General features: G+C 36.9%; 1 protein-coding gene across 8 annotated transcripts in view; it reads right to left on the bottom strand.

Annotated features, from left to right (window-relative positions):
• PCNX1 (pecanex 1) overlaps positions 1-16,749 on the bottom strand; it is a 175,377-nt gene that overhangs the window by 142,170 nt on the left and 16,458 nt on the right. For all 8 annotated transcript variants that reach the window (XM_081508889.1, XM_081508892.1, XM_081508893.1 and 5 more), the window contains exon 2: positions 3,740-3,948. In XM_081508889.1, the coding sequence (XP_081365015.1) occupies positions 3,740-3,948 (209 nt within the window). The remainder of the gene's footprint in view (positions 1-3,739; positions 3,949-16,749) is intronic.

The raw sequence follows: 16,749 nt of genomic DNA, 5'->3' as shown, positions 1-16,749 counted from the left end.
TGCTCAAAATTCTCCAAGCCAGGCTTCAGCAATACGTGAACCGTGAACTTCCAGATGTTCAAGCTGGTTATAGAAAAGGCAGACGAACCAGAGATCAACTTAACAACATCCGATGGATCATCAAAAAAGCAAGAGAGTTCCAAAAAAACATCTATTTCTGCTTTATTGACTATGCCAAAGCCTTTGACTGCGTGGATCACAAAAAACTGTGGAAAATTCTTCACAAGATGGGAATACCAGACCACCTGACCTGCCTCTTGAGAAACCTGTATGCAGGTCAGGAAGCAACAGTTAGAAATGGACATGGAACAACAGACTGGTTCCAAATATGAAAAGGAGTACGTCAAGGCTATATATTGTCACCCTGCTTATTTAACTTATATGCAGAGTACATCATGAGAAACGCTGGGCTGGAAGCAGCACAAGCTGGAATCAAGATTGCCAGGAGAAATATCAATAACCTCAGATATGCAGATGACACCACCCTTATGGCAGAAAGTGAAGAAGAACTAAAGAGCCTCTTGATGAAAGTGAAAGAGGAGAGTGAAAAAGTTGGCTTAAAGCTCAACATTCAGAAAACTAAGATCATGGCATCCGGTCCCATCACTTCATGGCAAACAGATGCAGAAACAGTGGAAACAGTGTCAGACTTTATTTTCTTGGGCTCCAAAACCACTGCAGATGGTGATTGCAGCCATGAAATTAAAAGACACTTACTCTTTGGAAGGAAAGTTATGACCAACCTAGACAGCAGGTTAGAAAGCAGAGAACCTAGACAGCATGTTAGAAAGCAGAGACATTACTTTGTCAACAAAGGTCCGTCTAGTCAAGGCTACAGTTTTTCCAGTAGTCATGTATGGATGTGAGAGCTGGACTATAAAGAAAGCTGAGCGCTGAAGAATTGATGCTTTTGAACTGTGGTGTTGGAGAAGACTCTTGAGAATCCGTTGGACTGCAAGGAGATCCAACCAGTCCATCCTAAAAGAGATCAGTCCTGAATGTTCACTGGAAGAACTGATGTTGAAGCTGAAGCTCCAATACTTTGGCCACCTGATGCGAAGAGCTGACTCATTTGAAAAGACCTTAATGCTGGGAAAGATTGAGGACAGGAGGAGAAGGGGTAACAGAGGATGAGACGGTTGGATGGCATCACCGATTCAATGGACATGAGTTTGGGTAAACTCCGGGAGCTGGTGATGGACAGGGAGGCCTGGCGTGCTGCAGTTCATGGGGTCGCAAAGAGTCAGACACAACTGAACGACTGAACTGAACTGAACTGAATCCTAGAGATAGTACTATTATTTGTCTCATCATCCAGATGAGGAAGCCAAGGCATAAAAGCTTAACTCCCTCAAGGTCATACTATCAGGAACTGATCCAAGCCCCTGGCAGATTAAGCGCAGAATCTACATTCTGTTTGCTTACCCAATAAATGGGGGTATGCATTTCATAACAGAAATAGAATAGACTTAAGAAGTATGTAGAATCCACTAAAAAATTTATGCATATACACCATATACATATACAAGGGAGTCCCTTGGACAGCAAGAAGAACAAACCAGTCAATTCTAAAGGATATCAGTCCTGAATATTCTTTGGAAGGACTGATGCTGAAGCTGAAGCTCCAGTATTTTGGTCACATGATGTGAACAGCCGACTCATTGGAAAAATCCCTGATGCTGGGAAAGATTAAAGGCAAGAGGAAAAGAGGGCATTAGAGGATGAGATGGCTGGATGGCATCACTGATGCAGTGGACATGAACTTGGGCAAACTCTGGGAGATGGTGAGGGACAGGGAGGCCTGGCATGCTGCAGTCCATAAAAAAGTCACACAAGACTGAGTGACTGTACAACGACTACACAGTGTCTCTAAGTGAGGCTTTCTATTTTAAAAGCTGAGTTCTCTCCAAATTTAATACAATTATGATCAAAATTCTACTGAGATTTTCTGGAGGATGAGCATACAAGGGAACATCTCACAAAAAACTAAGCATATGCAAGAGAATAACTAAGATAATATTAAAATAATGAAGAGGGATTCACACTGCTAAGTATTAAGCATATTAGAAAGCCAGTGTAAAACAAAGAGAGAGATCAATGGGGCAGAAAACAAAGCCCAGAAATGGACATAACAATGCATTATTCATTCAATGTTGATGGTCCTAACAAATCTGAAAAAAAAGTTAGAAATGTTTTTCAGATTGAATACAAGTCAAAAATAAAAGATAAAATGGTAAAAATACTGAAAGTACACAGAGATGAATATTTACATAACTTGGGGAAAGAAAAATATCTTACAAAACTTGATATAAAGACAGAACTAATAAACTTTCATAGAACAAATCATAAAAAAAAATTGTGGCATATAAATACATAAATAAAATACCATAATGTGAAGAAAAGTATTTGACATAAAAGATGAGTTGATATCTTTCATAAGTATCTTCTCGAAACCAACAGTAAAAAACTAACCACTGATAGAAAAACATACAACTCACAAAATAACAAATTTAAATGGAACAACATAAGAAAAATGCCTCCATTTCACTAGTAATCTGAAAACTGAAAAAATCAAACAATGAGACATTTACCAGCTTGTGAAAATACTAAATAATCAGTGCTGCCAAAAGTGGAAAGAAAAAAAACCCCTCCATCTGCTGATCACAATAATTAAAAGGTAAAAATCTTTGGACTTTGGCAATATATATTAAAAAATTGGCTAATCATGTTAGGGATGAAGGAACATGTAACTGAAAAAGGACAAAGGCTTAAAGTGACACAGAAATATTGCCCTGTCTTAGAAGATGAATACCTCCTTTTAATGGCATTATTTATATCTTGATATAATATATTATACTGAGTGGAAACATGGCATAGTGGTTAAAAGCATGGACTCCAGAGCCTGAATGCCTGGATTATTTGATCCTTTTCACCTTACTTTCCACATCTGTTAAGTCAGGGATAATAACAGCATCCATATCATAGAATTGCTTCTGAGGACTGCATGAGCTTAAAAATGTTGTATGCTCATACCGCAACAACTGAAGAGTTACAATAGGGATACCTATTATTTCTATAAAGTCACAACCTTTTGACTACAATAACTAAATTCCTCTGGTTGAGGCTGAGGTAACGGGGTAGAATGTGACTGAGAGCAGGGGGGAGAATATTTTAGCTGAGACAGGAAAAGAAAGCCTCTAGGAGGGGGCCACCACTACACAGGAAATCAGTCATGCTAAGGAAGGAACAGCTAAGTTTCTAAGGTGAGAATATAAAATTGAAAAAAAATTTACAATAAAGGGAAAACTGCAGATTATAAGTGTCAAGTAAAATATTATCACAGCTTGCTTAAGATGTATGCACATTTTATACAAAAGTATATAAGTATATGTACATACATGTAACTACACATACGTATAAGTAAAAAATGCTTTGATTTATGAAGTCATGTTTTATTATTTCTTTAACCTGTTTTCCATTGGTTTTGGTCTTTGGTGTGTTTAATTATTATACTATTATGATTATTATCATTCAAACATGTTGTTCATTAATAAGGCTAAGGATACTGATTTATCTCCAGATAGTCAGCTTTGCTATTGCCTAATGTGACAATCATGTCTGTCACTGTATTGACAGTGGTAAAACCAGGTGAACAGAACAGGCATGACACAATAATCACATCACTGGACACAGGAATCACTGTACATCCTTAAAAACTGAGTGGCATGGGTTTCCTTACCTCGGGCCATTGCTATCTTTTCTCCGTGTTGAACAGTTGCCTTGCTCAGTTTTGGCTCGCTGATCTGTGAACTCATTTGCGTTCCTATCTACAATCTCTCCAGCATCCAGGGCTCTGTGGAGTCGATAGTTGACCATCTTCAGAACAATGAAAACAGCAGCTATCACAGGACAATAAACTGCTACTATAATCATGGAAGAAGGAAGGGCCTTAAAGAGAAAGAAAAGATAGGCATTTAAAAATCTTTTATACTTTATTCAACTAGAGAAATCTGTAGCTAAAATAACAAGCACACACACTCTCACACAAAGCAACGATTGTGTTCCTAACACGAAACTGTAAAAGTATAAGACAGCACTATCTAATACAGTAGCCACTTGCTATCTGTGGCTATCAAGTGCTCGAAATGTGGCTAGCCTGAATTGAGATGTGCACTAAGAATAAAATAACAATGGGTTCTGAAAATTTAGTATGGAAAAAGGGTGCAAAATAGCTCAACCTTTATATTAATTACTTGTTGAAATATATTTAGATTATATTGGGTTAAATAAAATATATAATGCAGCTACTAGAAAATTTTAAATTACCTACGTAGCTCACATTACATGCCCACTGGACAGCACTGGTATAAATAAAGTTCATGCCAAAAAGCTTATAATCCAAATAGAGTTAATGTATCACATTACATAATACGTGAATAAGACAGAGTTGTACTCCAAATATAAATAATCCTTGTTTATGTGCTCCCTGTAACTTTTTTTTACGACATAAACACACTCATTTCCTTGTGCAGCAATGTAAAGACACTATGTTCACTATCTATGCTGAACTTCACTGTCTCTTAAAAAAATAAAAGTTGTTAATAGATTAACTATGAGAGAAATTGCAGAAGTGGGAAAAAAAAATTTCAGGTCTGCCTTTCAAAACAAATAGTTAACCAGAAGGTCATATTTCTCAATATCTCCTTTAATCAGACATTTTTCCTCAAAGCGTTTAGCCATAAATTTGTAACTAGTAATACAACTACCATTCCCCTGAGGCCTTTCTTTGCTCCCCTATAGTAAGTCACAGTTCAATATCCAGCTATAAGAAAAAAACTGAATAGCAGTTTTGTTTCCAAGTTCAAAACACTAAATTCATTCATTATTCTTTTAAGTTCAGGCTCTCTCCTTGTGTGGTTTGGGATCTTTGTTGCCAACTAGTAAGGTAGCTGGTGCTTCTACTGAGCTACAACATAAACAATCATTGGTCTATTTGGAGACAAAAAGTGAACTTAAATTTTTATTAGCTTTAAAGTTGTCTGCTCTGTCCTTGTGTACTAGAAAAGGGAGTAAAAATAAAATAGCAAAAATAAATCTGACAAATGTAAACAAAAATTAGCAGAATTTCAAAGCAGTATGCCTGGGGGTGGGGTGGTGAACCATAGATACTAATCCTTACTAATCTTGTCCTAAACTATAAATTCCACCCATCAATAATATCTGAATCAACCTTCCTTAATACTTTTTCAGATGAAGAAAAACCAGACAGCAATAACAAGGGGACTGCCTTCCTTCCAGAGTCTACCCTCAAATCCATCAGTCCTATGGCTATTTCACTGGGCAAACGGTCAACTGGGGGAAGAATTAAGAACCATTTTTCATAGAGCTACAGTAGGACAGTCAATTGGCACTGGGATCTAGCTTTTCTACTGGTATACCTGAAGCTTGGGGGTGTTACCTTTACTTAATCATCCTAATGGAAAATTTCTTCTGGCTTATTCACCAAAACAAAAAAAAAGGTAAATGCATAAGCTAATTCCTACAAAGTGAAGAATTCAGTTCTCTATCTGTACCACCTTTCACTTCTGGCAGACAGAGAATGCTGGGGGAAAAGGGAAGATGAAGGTCTTAGTAACCAAACATTGTCCATAAACTAGAAAATGACTATTAATTAGAGGTAAAGGAAGAGGTTAGATCAGAAAGAAAAGGAATTTTTTTTTTTTTTGGCCACACTGCCCAGGATCTCAGTTCCCAGACGAGAGATTGAACTTAAGCCACGGCAGTCAAAATGTGGAGTCCTAACCACTGGATCGCCAGGAAAATCCCCAAAGGAATTCTTTTATTTTTATTTCATCTTTTTAATCTAAAGAGAATGTATTTTATTACATAAGCAGAACTTTTGCACAAATAAGTGAGGTAGTCACTTCTGAACTTTAGGACAATCCCATTCACCAAGGCACCCTATGGTACGTGGGTATTGGGGGAGATGTTTATGAAAGTGTTAGAAAAGACCGGGAAGGAGAACCAGGAAGTAGTAAGATCTTAGCTGCTTAGTATTTTCAACATTAGCTTCCAGTAGGGTTTATCCCATTGCCTGTGGAGTCCCCAGAGGAATGTTTTTAACCTTGGAGGTTTCCCATGGAGGCTGCCCCCCAAAGGACTTAGAAAGCCCCTCGTATCACAACCACAGCTCAAGGAATTCAGCCCTCTTGCCACAGTCCCCTTCCGAGGGTTGAGGTTAAGGATTCCAGGTAAGTATTTCCTTTCAGAGGATGGGGCTGCAGAAGACAAGAAACTATTTCCATTGTCAAGATTCAGACATACATGCCCAAAGGAAAAAAATCTCAAAATATAATTTTCTATAATTCCAACAACATAGTAAGTCAAATTGATTTCAGCAGGCCAGCTGGGAACCTCTCACAAGCTCAGAATATATTCTGCCCAAAGGCACTGGCTTACAAATGAACTATTGGAACTTGAGCCTACCCATATTCCTGCGCTCCCCTGGAAGCTCAGACGGTAAATAATCTGCCTACAATGCAGACGGACTGGGTTTGATTCCTGGGGTGGGAAGATCCCCTGGAAAAGAGAATGGCAACCCACTCCAGTATTCTTGCCTGGAGAATTCCATGGACAGAGAAGCCTGGTGGGCTACAGTCCACGGGGTTGCAAAGAGTCGGACACGACTGAGTGACTAACACATACATACATACGTATTTCTGCAGAAGTGAGAATTTTATCTGCATACTATTTTAATATCAACAGAATTATTAAAAATACTAGATCTTTTTTTGTTTACACTTGCATTTTATATTTATGTCACTCTAAAACATGTACTGGTATTTACATTTTTATCTACAGTAGAATGTTCTTAGGAAAGCAACATTTAAAAATACATATTAACAAGCTGGAAAGAGACTAAAGCAATATATACAGTACACACAATCCACCATCAATATACCTGTGTTAGGAGTAAAGATAGGCAGCTTAAAACATATATGAGAAGACAGAACACAAATGCAAAAAATAAGGGAGGGAATAAAAGCCCTAAGAAATAAAAGCACGGATGTATACTGATGGACTAAAATTATCTTCCATATTTTATAAGAATTTTTCTATATGTTAAATTTTCCCAACAAGAAAAGAAAAAGCTTTTAGATGATCTGAATCTGTAAATTTTGGTGAAAGTCAGTGTCGTTAGTTAAAATGTTATATAAAATATATTCGAGTGCATGCTAAGTTGCTTTGGGCATGTCCAACTCTTTGTCACCCTGTGGACTGTAGCTCACCAGGCTCCTCTGTCCATGGGATTCTCCAGGCAAGAATACTCAAGTGGGTTGCCATGCCCTCCTCCAGGGGATCTTCCCAACCCAGGGATGGAACCTGCGTCTCCTACTTCTCCTGCACTGGCAGGCGGGTTCTTTACCACTCTATTTCTACCCTCTTGTTTCATAAAACAATTTTGTTCAATTCATTTACATATATCTTTAGTTATCTAACTAAAAGCCATCATGAGTTATCTAACATAGGCTTACATAGCGCATTATCATCATTTTGGCATATATCATTTAAATTGTAACACTTTTGAATGTGTATGATGTTGTTACTGGAAACTGTATTTATAACAGATACCCATTTGTGTTTTACTAGGACAATTTTTATTCCTTTTCCATTCATCTCATAAATGCATATTCCTATCTCCATAACTGAGTAACATACATTGCTTTATCTTTAATAATTCATTATGGCATTCAAGACTTGCAGTTCCAACAGTCAGACATGACTTAGTGACTAAACAACAAGAAACCCTCAAAATAGTTACCATAACTATACTAAATTTTTTAGGACTAAGAAAACCATGTTGTTGAAAACACAAAAAAGCAACTGGGTAAAATAAGTAAGCAAGCAAGCAGCAGGCAATATAAAAGACTTCCTAACAACTCAGGTAATACAGTAATTCTTTCTTTGTTGAGGGACAGTTGAGCGGTGGAATTTAGCCTTACACAGGTACTATATGAATCTAGACTTACATAGGCATACCTCAGAGCTATCATGGGTTTGAATTTAGAGCACTGCAATAAAGCGAGTCATGAGAGAAATCGCTATTTATGGCAACTACAGTCTTAAGAAATATTTATTTCTTAAATAATGAGACTTGAAAGTAGAAATTATTCTTGATCCATGGGCTGCAGAATGGCTATTGTGTTAGTAAATATGAAAAAAACATGAATCTCACTGTACATCTCTAGCTGAACTCTTAACAGTATGTAGTCAGGTATGTAGTCAATGAGCAGTAATATTTTGAAAATGATCTTTTTCCTTTACCAAAAAAAAAAAAAACTTCAAATGAAATTGTAAGAATATAAATTGAGAGGTACCAATGTTTTGTTTTTAATTAAAAAAAATTTTTTTACAATTTTTAAAGGTTATTTTTCATTTACAGTTATTACAAAATATTGGCCATATTCCCTATGTTGTACAATATATCCTTGAGCTATCTTACACCCAACAGATTGTACCTCTCACTCCCCTACCTTTATATTGCCCCCCTACCCCTACTGGTAACCAATAGTTTATTTTCTATTATCTGTGAGTCTGCTTCTTTGTTACATTCACTAGTCTGTTGTATTTCTTAGATCCTACATGTAAGTGATACCATATAGTACTTCTCTTTCTCTGACTTATTTTACTTAGTATAATGCCCTCCAAGTCCATTCATATTGCTGCAAAAGGCAAAATTTCATTCTTTTTTATGGCTAGGTAGTATTTCATTGTATATATATACATCACAGCTTCTTTATCCATTCATCTGTTGGATTCTTAGGTTGCTTCCATATCTTGGCTATTATAAATAATGCTATCAACATTGGGATGCATATTTTCAAATCAGTGTTTTCTTTTTTTTTTTTTTAAGAAATACATCCAGAAGAGGAACTACTGGGTCATACAGCAGTTCTGGTTTTAGTGTTTTTGAGAAACTTCCATACTGTTTTCCACCATGGCTGCACCAATTTACACTGCCACCAACAATGCACTAGAGTTTCCTTTTCTCCACATTCTAACCAGTATTTGTTATATGTCTTCTTTCTGAGGACAGTCGTCTTGACAGGTATGAGGTGGTATTTCATTGTGGCTTCGATCTGCATTTCCCTGAAGATTAGCAATGTTGAGCAACTTTTCATGTGCCTATTGGCCATCTGCATTTCCTCTCTGGAAAAATGTCTATTCAGTTCTTCTGCCCATTTTTTAATTACACTGGTTTTTTGGGTTTATTTTGCCCTGAGCTGTATGAACTGATTATATATGTTGGATATTAATCTCTTACCAGTCATATCACTTGCAAATATTTTCTCCCATTCAGTAGGCTGTCTTTTTGTTGTGATGGTGGTTTTCCTCGCTGTGCAAACAATTTTAATTAGGTCCCATTTGTTTATTTTTGCTTGTATTTCCTTTACTTTAGGAAGACAGATCCAAAAAAATACTGCTGCAATTTATGTCAAAGAGTGTCTGCCAATATTTTTCCTCTAGGACTTTTATAGTATCCAGTCTTACATTTAGGTCTTTAATCCATTTTGAACTTTAGCTGTCCAATTTTCTGAGTACCACTTGGAAGAGACTGCCTTTTCTCCCTCATATAGTGTTGACTCGTTTGTCGTAGATTAATCGACCATAAATGCAAGGACTTATTTCTGGGCTCTCTCTCTTGTTCTATTGATCTGTGTGTCTGTTTTTGGAAAGGTATCAATGTTTTGATTTACATATGTTTTTCTGAGTAAACCTAACCATCCTGGAAAAAGAATGGGGTATCCTATACTAAGAATCATCTTGATTCATATCTCCTTTTGTCAATTGATTAACTTGACATTTTGTTGTATGAATCATTCTTTTAACAGTTTAATCAGTCTAAGTAAATCCCTGAGTAAACTAATAAAACAATTAATCATATGGTAAATATGAGGACCAGAAGCTATCTCATAAAGTCCAACTTAAACTGCTTAACCTATTTCTTTATTCTGTCTCTGATACATTCTATTGAAATAATTTTTCAGAATTTATAGTAAGTGAAAATAAGAAATCTGTCACATGACTTTGTGATTCTAAAGAATAGAAGCTAGGTTATTACTTTTTTACTATACCTCAAAAAAACAACAGTTCAGGGTATATTCAGTGAGATTATCTTAGAGGCAAATATATGAAAACTAATGGAATTCTTTGTGCACTTAATAGCCATATTCCTATAAAAGTAGGGTAAAATATAAGCACAAATAACAATAGTTCAGATTTAAGGCTTAAAAATCAAAAGATTTAATTCAATAACAAAAGCATTAAGCCAAAGGAAAATTACAAGGATCAATAAAAATAAATATTTTTAAATAAAATATGAATACACAAAAAATAGGTTATCAAGCATTATTATTTGATTGCATATTCTTTCATGTTTCACTAAAAATAGAATGGAATAAATTGCAAGTTGAGATCCTAACACAAGAATGAAAGTCAGTTAAGATTTATGAATTAAAAGTATACTAGCAAATTTCCCTAGTGGCCCAGTGGTTAAGAATCACCTTGCAACGTAGGGCCACAGGTTTGATCCCTGGTCTGGGAAGATCTCACTTGTCACGGGGCAACTAAGCCCATGAGTCACAACTACAGAGCCCATGCACTGCAACTACTAAAGTCCCACACACAGCAACTCAAGAGTAGCCTCCACTCGCTGCAAGGAGAGAAAGCCCGTCCACATAGCAAGGAAGACTCAACACAGCCAAAAATAAATTTAAAAAAAAAGTATACTAGCTCTCTTAAGAGTATTAACAGAATGCATCTATCATTCTTGCCCTGAACTCACTCAACTGGCTTGAAACAGAATGATGGTATTCCATGCTACATAATCCATTTCTACTTTAAAAGTAAATGCTCAAATAGGCAATGTATCACACACGAATAGTTTACATGAGGTAAATACAAAAGCTGCCCAACAGAAAGAAAAGAATGAAGGGAAGTACAGTTTATCTTACTGCTGCCACTTCCTCAGTTTCCATGATGGTAAATGACACACTCAGCTCAAGGAATAAGAGTTTTACTCATTCATTCAACATATATTTATTGAATACCGATGTAAGCCCCAGCTACACTGCAATAAATAAGATCCTTTCTCTCTCCTGGAGCATCTTAGGAGAATGACTATGCTTTTACCAAGTGCTATGTGCTTTAAATGGCAAAGTATCTGTCTCACAACAATTCTTTGAAGAAAGTACTATCACTATCTACATCTTACAAATAGGACAGCTTAAAGGTTTATGAAGTCATTGTCTGTAGCTAGTAAATTGGCAAAAACAGGATTCACATCTAGTCTAACTTCAGTGGTTGAGAACCTGCGTTTTTAACCACTACAAGTAGACAGTCTCCTTCCAAGGCAGTGTTAACTTTTTTTTTCATTGCTGCCATCCTAAGGAGTCGTTTTAGACATTTTCCCCCTAAGTGTTCCCTGTGAAATAATAAAAAATACATATATTGGTTTCTGTCCCTGGTTCCTGGCACAGACCTCCTAAACACTTGCAACTGCCTAAGTGATAAGAGCACAAAGAGCATCTTTCATTCTAATATCTTGTGTTTACTCTCATTCCCGACATGTAAATCCCTTGGAATTTCCTGGGTGATAGGAAGGCCTTTTTTCTAATGAGGTGACTCTGTGTAGGCTCCTGAATGGGGGCTGGTCACCAGAAAGATCAAGCCATGATTAGAAGCTTGGGATTTTCATCCTCATTCTTCAAGCTCCGTACAGTTTGAAAAGGGCTGGAAATGGAGTTAATAACTGATCAGGCCTGTGTGAGGCAATCTCCATAAAACCTCAATAGTATGAAGTTCTGAGAGTTTCCAGGTTGGTGAATAGAGAGAGGTGTTGGAGGGCGGCACACCCAGAGAGGGTACAAAAAGCTGGGAACTCTTTCCCACATATATACCCTGCTCTATGAATTCGTTCCACCTGCATGTTCTCTATCTTTATTATAGCCTTTTACAACAAACTGGTAGACAGTAAGTAAACTGTTTTCCTGAGTTCTGTGAGCCTCTCTAGCAACTCAATCAAACCTCAGGATGGGGTCACGGGAACCAATGATTTATAGTCAATTGGTCAGAAGCACAAGAAACAGCCTGCACTTTGGACTGGCATTTTAATTGTGGGGAAGAGGAGCAGTTCTGTGGGATGAAAAACTCAACCTGTGGGATCTGATGCTATCTCTACGTAAACGCATCAGAATTGAATTAAACTGTCAAAGAGTGTCTCAGAGAATTCCTTGGTGGGGAAAAACCCCCAGACATCTGGTGTTAGAAGTGCTGTAAGTGTAGAGGAGACGCACACAGAAGCGTAGATTTTCTAAATACTGACTCCATCATAAAAGTTTACCACCACAGGAACAGTGTGCTGGTATCTATACATACTACATGCACATCTGTACTTTGCACATAAAAATATTTCACCACTACCCCCCATCCTAAGAAATAATTTTTGCCCGCCTGAGGACAACAACATACCTATTGAGAATGAATACTCTTAGGACTTCCCTGGCAGTGGTGCCATTGGCTAAGACTGCACTCCCAATGCAGGGGGCCAGGGTTCGATCCTTGGTCAGGGAACTAGATCCCGCATGGCACAAGAGCCCACAGGCAGAAACTAAGATCCAGCAGAGACAAACTTTAAAAGAGAGAGAGAATGAATGCTCCAGAGCAAAGTTTCTCAGCCTCAGCACTGTTGACACTTGGAGCCAGATAATCTTACGTTGTTAGGGGCTGTCCTATTCAAGATAGCATATTTAGCACCAACCCTGGCCTCTACCCACTAGAAACTGCAATGCCAAACTTCGGTTAAAGTTTCCAAAAAAGTTCCAGCCCTTGAAACAATTGCTTCTCTTGCTGCTATTTACATATTCATGAGGACAACAATTTCAGATTTTGTTCAAAAAAACTGGAATGGGCAGGATTTAAACAGACAGCAAATGCTGCATCTCTATAGCTGGAGTGAAGAAGCACATGTAATAATAGCAGCAGCAGTGGCAAAAACAAAAGAGTATTTTAAATAAACACAGCAGGGAAAAAGGCCCGCATAAGACCAATAACTGAAAGGATATTAAATTTTAATAAAATCCATTTATCATACAGGGATACCTTGTAGGTATTGCAGGTTTAGTTCCAGACCACTACAATAAAGTGAACAGCACAGTGAAGTAAGTCACACAAATTTTTTGGTTTCCTATATATATACACACTATACTGTAGTCTATTAAGTGTGAAACAGTATTATGTCTAAAAAAATGCACATACCTTAATTTAAAAATACTTTATTGCTAAAAAATGCTAACCATAATCTAAGACTTCAGCAAGTCATAATCTTCTTAAAAAAGTAACATCAAATATCACTGATCATAATAAAAAATTTAGTAATAATGAAAATTTTGAAATAATGTGTGAATTACCAAAACATGATACAGGGACACAAGAAAACAACACGGTTGGAAAAATGGTGCCAATGGACTTGCTGAACGGGTTGCCACAAGCCTTCAACATGTGAAAAAAATACAGTACCTATGAAGCATAATAAAGGGAAGCCACAACAAAATGAAGTATGCCTCTACATGCTACAGAACCTGGCTAACCTAGCCTTCCCTCCAAAATGATGAGTGAGACAAATTATCTCACTGAGAACCATAACTAAATTGCATGAGATTTATAATGGGATTCCACTGTATTCACATAATATGCTAGTTGAGAAAGGGAGCCAAGATTAAAGATATAATTAGATGGTGATTTCAAGGGCAGCTCTGAGAGTTCTAGACTCAGAATAAATACTGAAAAAGATCTGGGGACACTTAATTCACCCCAGTCAATCACAAGGCTTCCATACACGGATTAATCAGAAAAGCATCTTGCATGACTGTGGAAGAGCACGGTGGAAAGTGACCATGATGGTCATCTTGAAGCCAAAGGGAAGAAACAACAGAGGCAATCTGTATAACCGTGAACAGTGGTTTAACTTCTAGGAGCCTTTGTCTCCTCACTAGAAAAATAGGGATAGTAACAGTATCTTCATTTCACAGAGCTACAGTAAGTATTAAGTGAGAAAACTTGAAAGGAGATAGTGCATGGGCATATAATAGCACAACTATTTGATGTTGTTAATAATATTTGAACAATGTAGTGACAAAGGTCCATATAGTCAAAGTTACGGCTTTTCTAGTAATCGTGTATGGATTGAGAGTTGGACCATAAAAAATACTGAGCACTGAAGAATTGATGCTTTCAAACTGTGGTGTTGGAGAAGACTCTTGAGAGTCCCTTGAAAGGCAAGGAGATCAAACCAGTCAATCCTAAAGGATATCAACCTTGAATATTCATTAGAAGGACTGATGCTGAAGCTGAAACTCTAATACTCTGGCCACCTAATGCAAAGAGCCGACTCATTGGAAAAGACCCAGATGCTGGGAAAGATTGAAGGCAGGACAAGAAGGGGACAACAGAGGACAAGATGGTTGGACAGCATCACCAACTCAACGGACATGAGTCTGAGCAAACTCCAGGAGATGGTGAAGGCCAGGAAGGTCTAGCATGCTGCAGTCCATGGAGTGGCAAAGAGTCAGACACGACTGAGCAACTGAACAACAACAATGTAGTGACAAAACTAAGATAAGCAAACAAAAAGACCTCTTAGTGAAAAAGGTTCAGAGGAACCAAATATGAACTGCAAAAAAAAAAAAAAGATGAGGTAGTTAAAACTTGTGAGACCTCAGAATACACAGAGGTGAATATTAGTCTGATACTGAACCACCAGAAGTCGCTGGAAAATGGAGAAATATTGCCATAACACAGTAAAGAAAAAAGAATCTATATTCCAAACAAAAACTTAGCATGCTCAATGGTAAAACACTAAAATTCTCATTAAAGATGGGAATAAGGCAAGGCTGTCCATATTTTCAGCACTATTTTATATAGATATGTGGAGTGTCATACCAAGAAATTACACAAGAGAAAAAAGTATAAATACTGGGAAGAAGTTAAAATTGTTACTTACAAATGTAACTGCGTATCTGAAAATCCTTTTTAAAATAAATGGAAAAATTATTAGAAAGAATAACCTAATTCTATGGTTTATAATTCTAAGATAAATTGAAATCAACAGGTTTGTATAGAATCCTGGAACAGAAAAAAGGACATGAGACAAAAAAGAAATCTGAACAAAGTAGCGATTATAAGTTAGCAATGATGTATTAACATTGATTTATTGGTTGTGGTAAACGCACCATAGTAAGCTAAGCTGTTAACAACAGGAGAAACTGGGTACAGAATATAGAGGATCTCTCTGCGCTTTCTCTGCAAATTTTCTATGCATCTAGAACTATTCTAAAATAAGACTTTTAAAAAAAACACACATGATTTTTCTTACATACAAGTAATTATCAGTTAGAAATATAGCAAAAGAAATGGTTCCATCAGGTGGCCATAGTATTGGAGCTTCAGCATCAGTCCTTCCAACGAATATTCAGGATTGATTTCCTTTAGGACGGACTGGTTGGATCTCCTTGCAGTCCAAGGGACTCTCAAGAGTCTTCTCCAACACCACAGTTCAAAAGCATCAATTCTTCGGAGCTCAGCCTTCTTTCGGAGAAGGCAATGGCACCCCACTCCAGTACTCTTGCTTGGAAAATCCCACGGACGGGGGAGCCTGATAGTCTACAGTCCATGGGGTCGCTAAGAGTCGGACACGACTGAGTGACTTCACTTTCACTTTTCCCTTTCATGCAGTGGAGAAGGAAATGGCAACCCACTCCAGTATTCTTGCCTGGAGAATCCTAGGGACGGCGGAGCCTGGTGGGCTGCCGTCTATGGGGTCGCATAGAGTCGGACACGACTGAAGCGACTTAGCAGTAGCAGTAGCAGCAGCCTTCTTTATCGTCCAACTCTCACATCCATACATGACTACTGGAAAAACCATAGCTTTGACTATATACAGTCTTTTGTGTGCGAGGTTAACATAAAAGAAAACTTCTTTAAAAAAAAAATCTACTGAGGGACAAAAAAGAAATGAAGAGTTCACCTTAACCCAATATTATAAAATATTTTAAACCTTCCTCCCTAAAGAAATCCAAAATTCAACACCTTTCAATAAAAAAATTCAATAACATCCCTAGGAAATGGAACAAAATGGAGGAATAAACATGCAAGAATGGCCACAGAAATAACAATAAAAAGAAATAATTGCTAAGAAAGAAAAATTTATTAAACTAGAATTATAAAAAAAAGTCTGGCATTCATGTAAGAATATACTGATATAACAGAAAATGCAGATACTCCAATGGATACTTAAGATTATGAAAAATAAGGCATTAAATCACTAAGAAAGAGATAGGAGTGTTTAATAAATTAGGTTGATTGAGACAACTGTCTAAAAAAATTTTTTAGACATTCCATATAACTTAGAGCAAAATAAATTCCAAGCAGGCTGAACTATTAGATGTTTACAATCAGATTACAAATATATAATTCTTACTATATAAAATATATTTAGATATCAATAACAAATAATCTACTAGAAAATAAAGTACATGAAACTATTACAGAAAAATAGGAAAAAAAAATGACCCCTAAGCTTATGAAAAGCTGATCAATCCCAAAATGGGAGAAATGTCAATTAAAACTACTCTAGGATACGACTTTTTACCTATGAAAATCCCAAAACTCTGTGAGGCTGTGGCACACAGG

The sequence above is a fragment of the Giraffa tippelskirchi genome, chromosome 7, assembly GCF_054371585.1.
Source record: "Giraffa tippelskirchi isolate mGirTip1 chromosome 7, T2T-mGirTip1v1.2.pri, whole genome shotgun sequence".
In the NCBI taxonomy this organism is placed as follows: Eukaryota; Metazoa; Chordata; class Mammalia; order Artiodactyla; family Giraffidae; genus Giraffa; species Giraffa tippelskirchi.
This window is presented reverse-complemented; position numbering and strand designations above follow the sequence as displayed.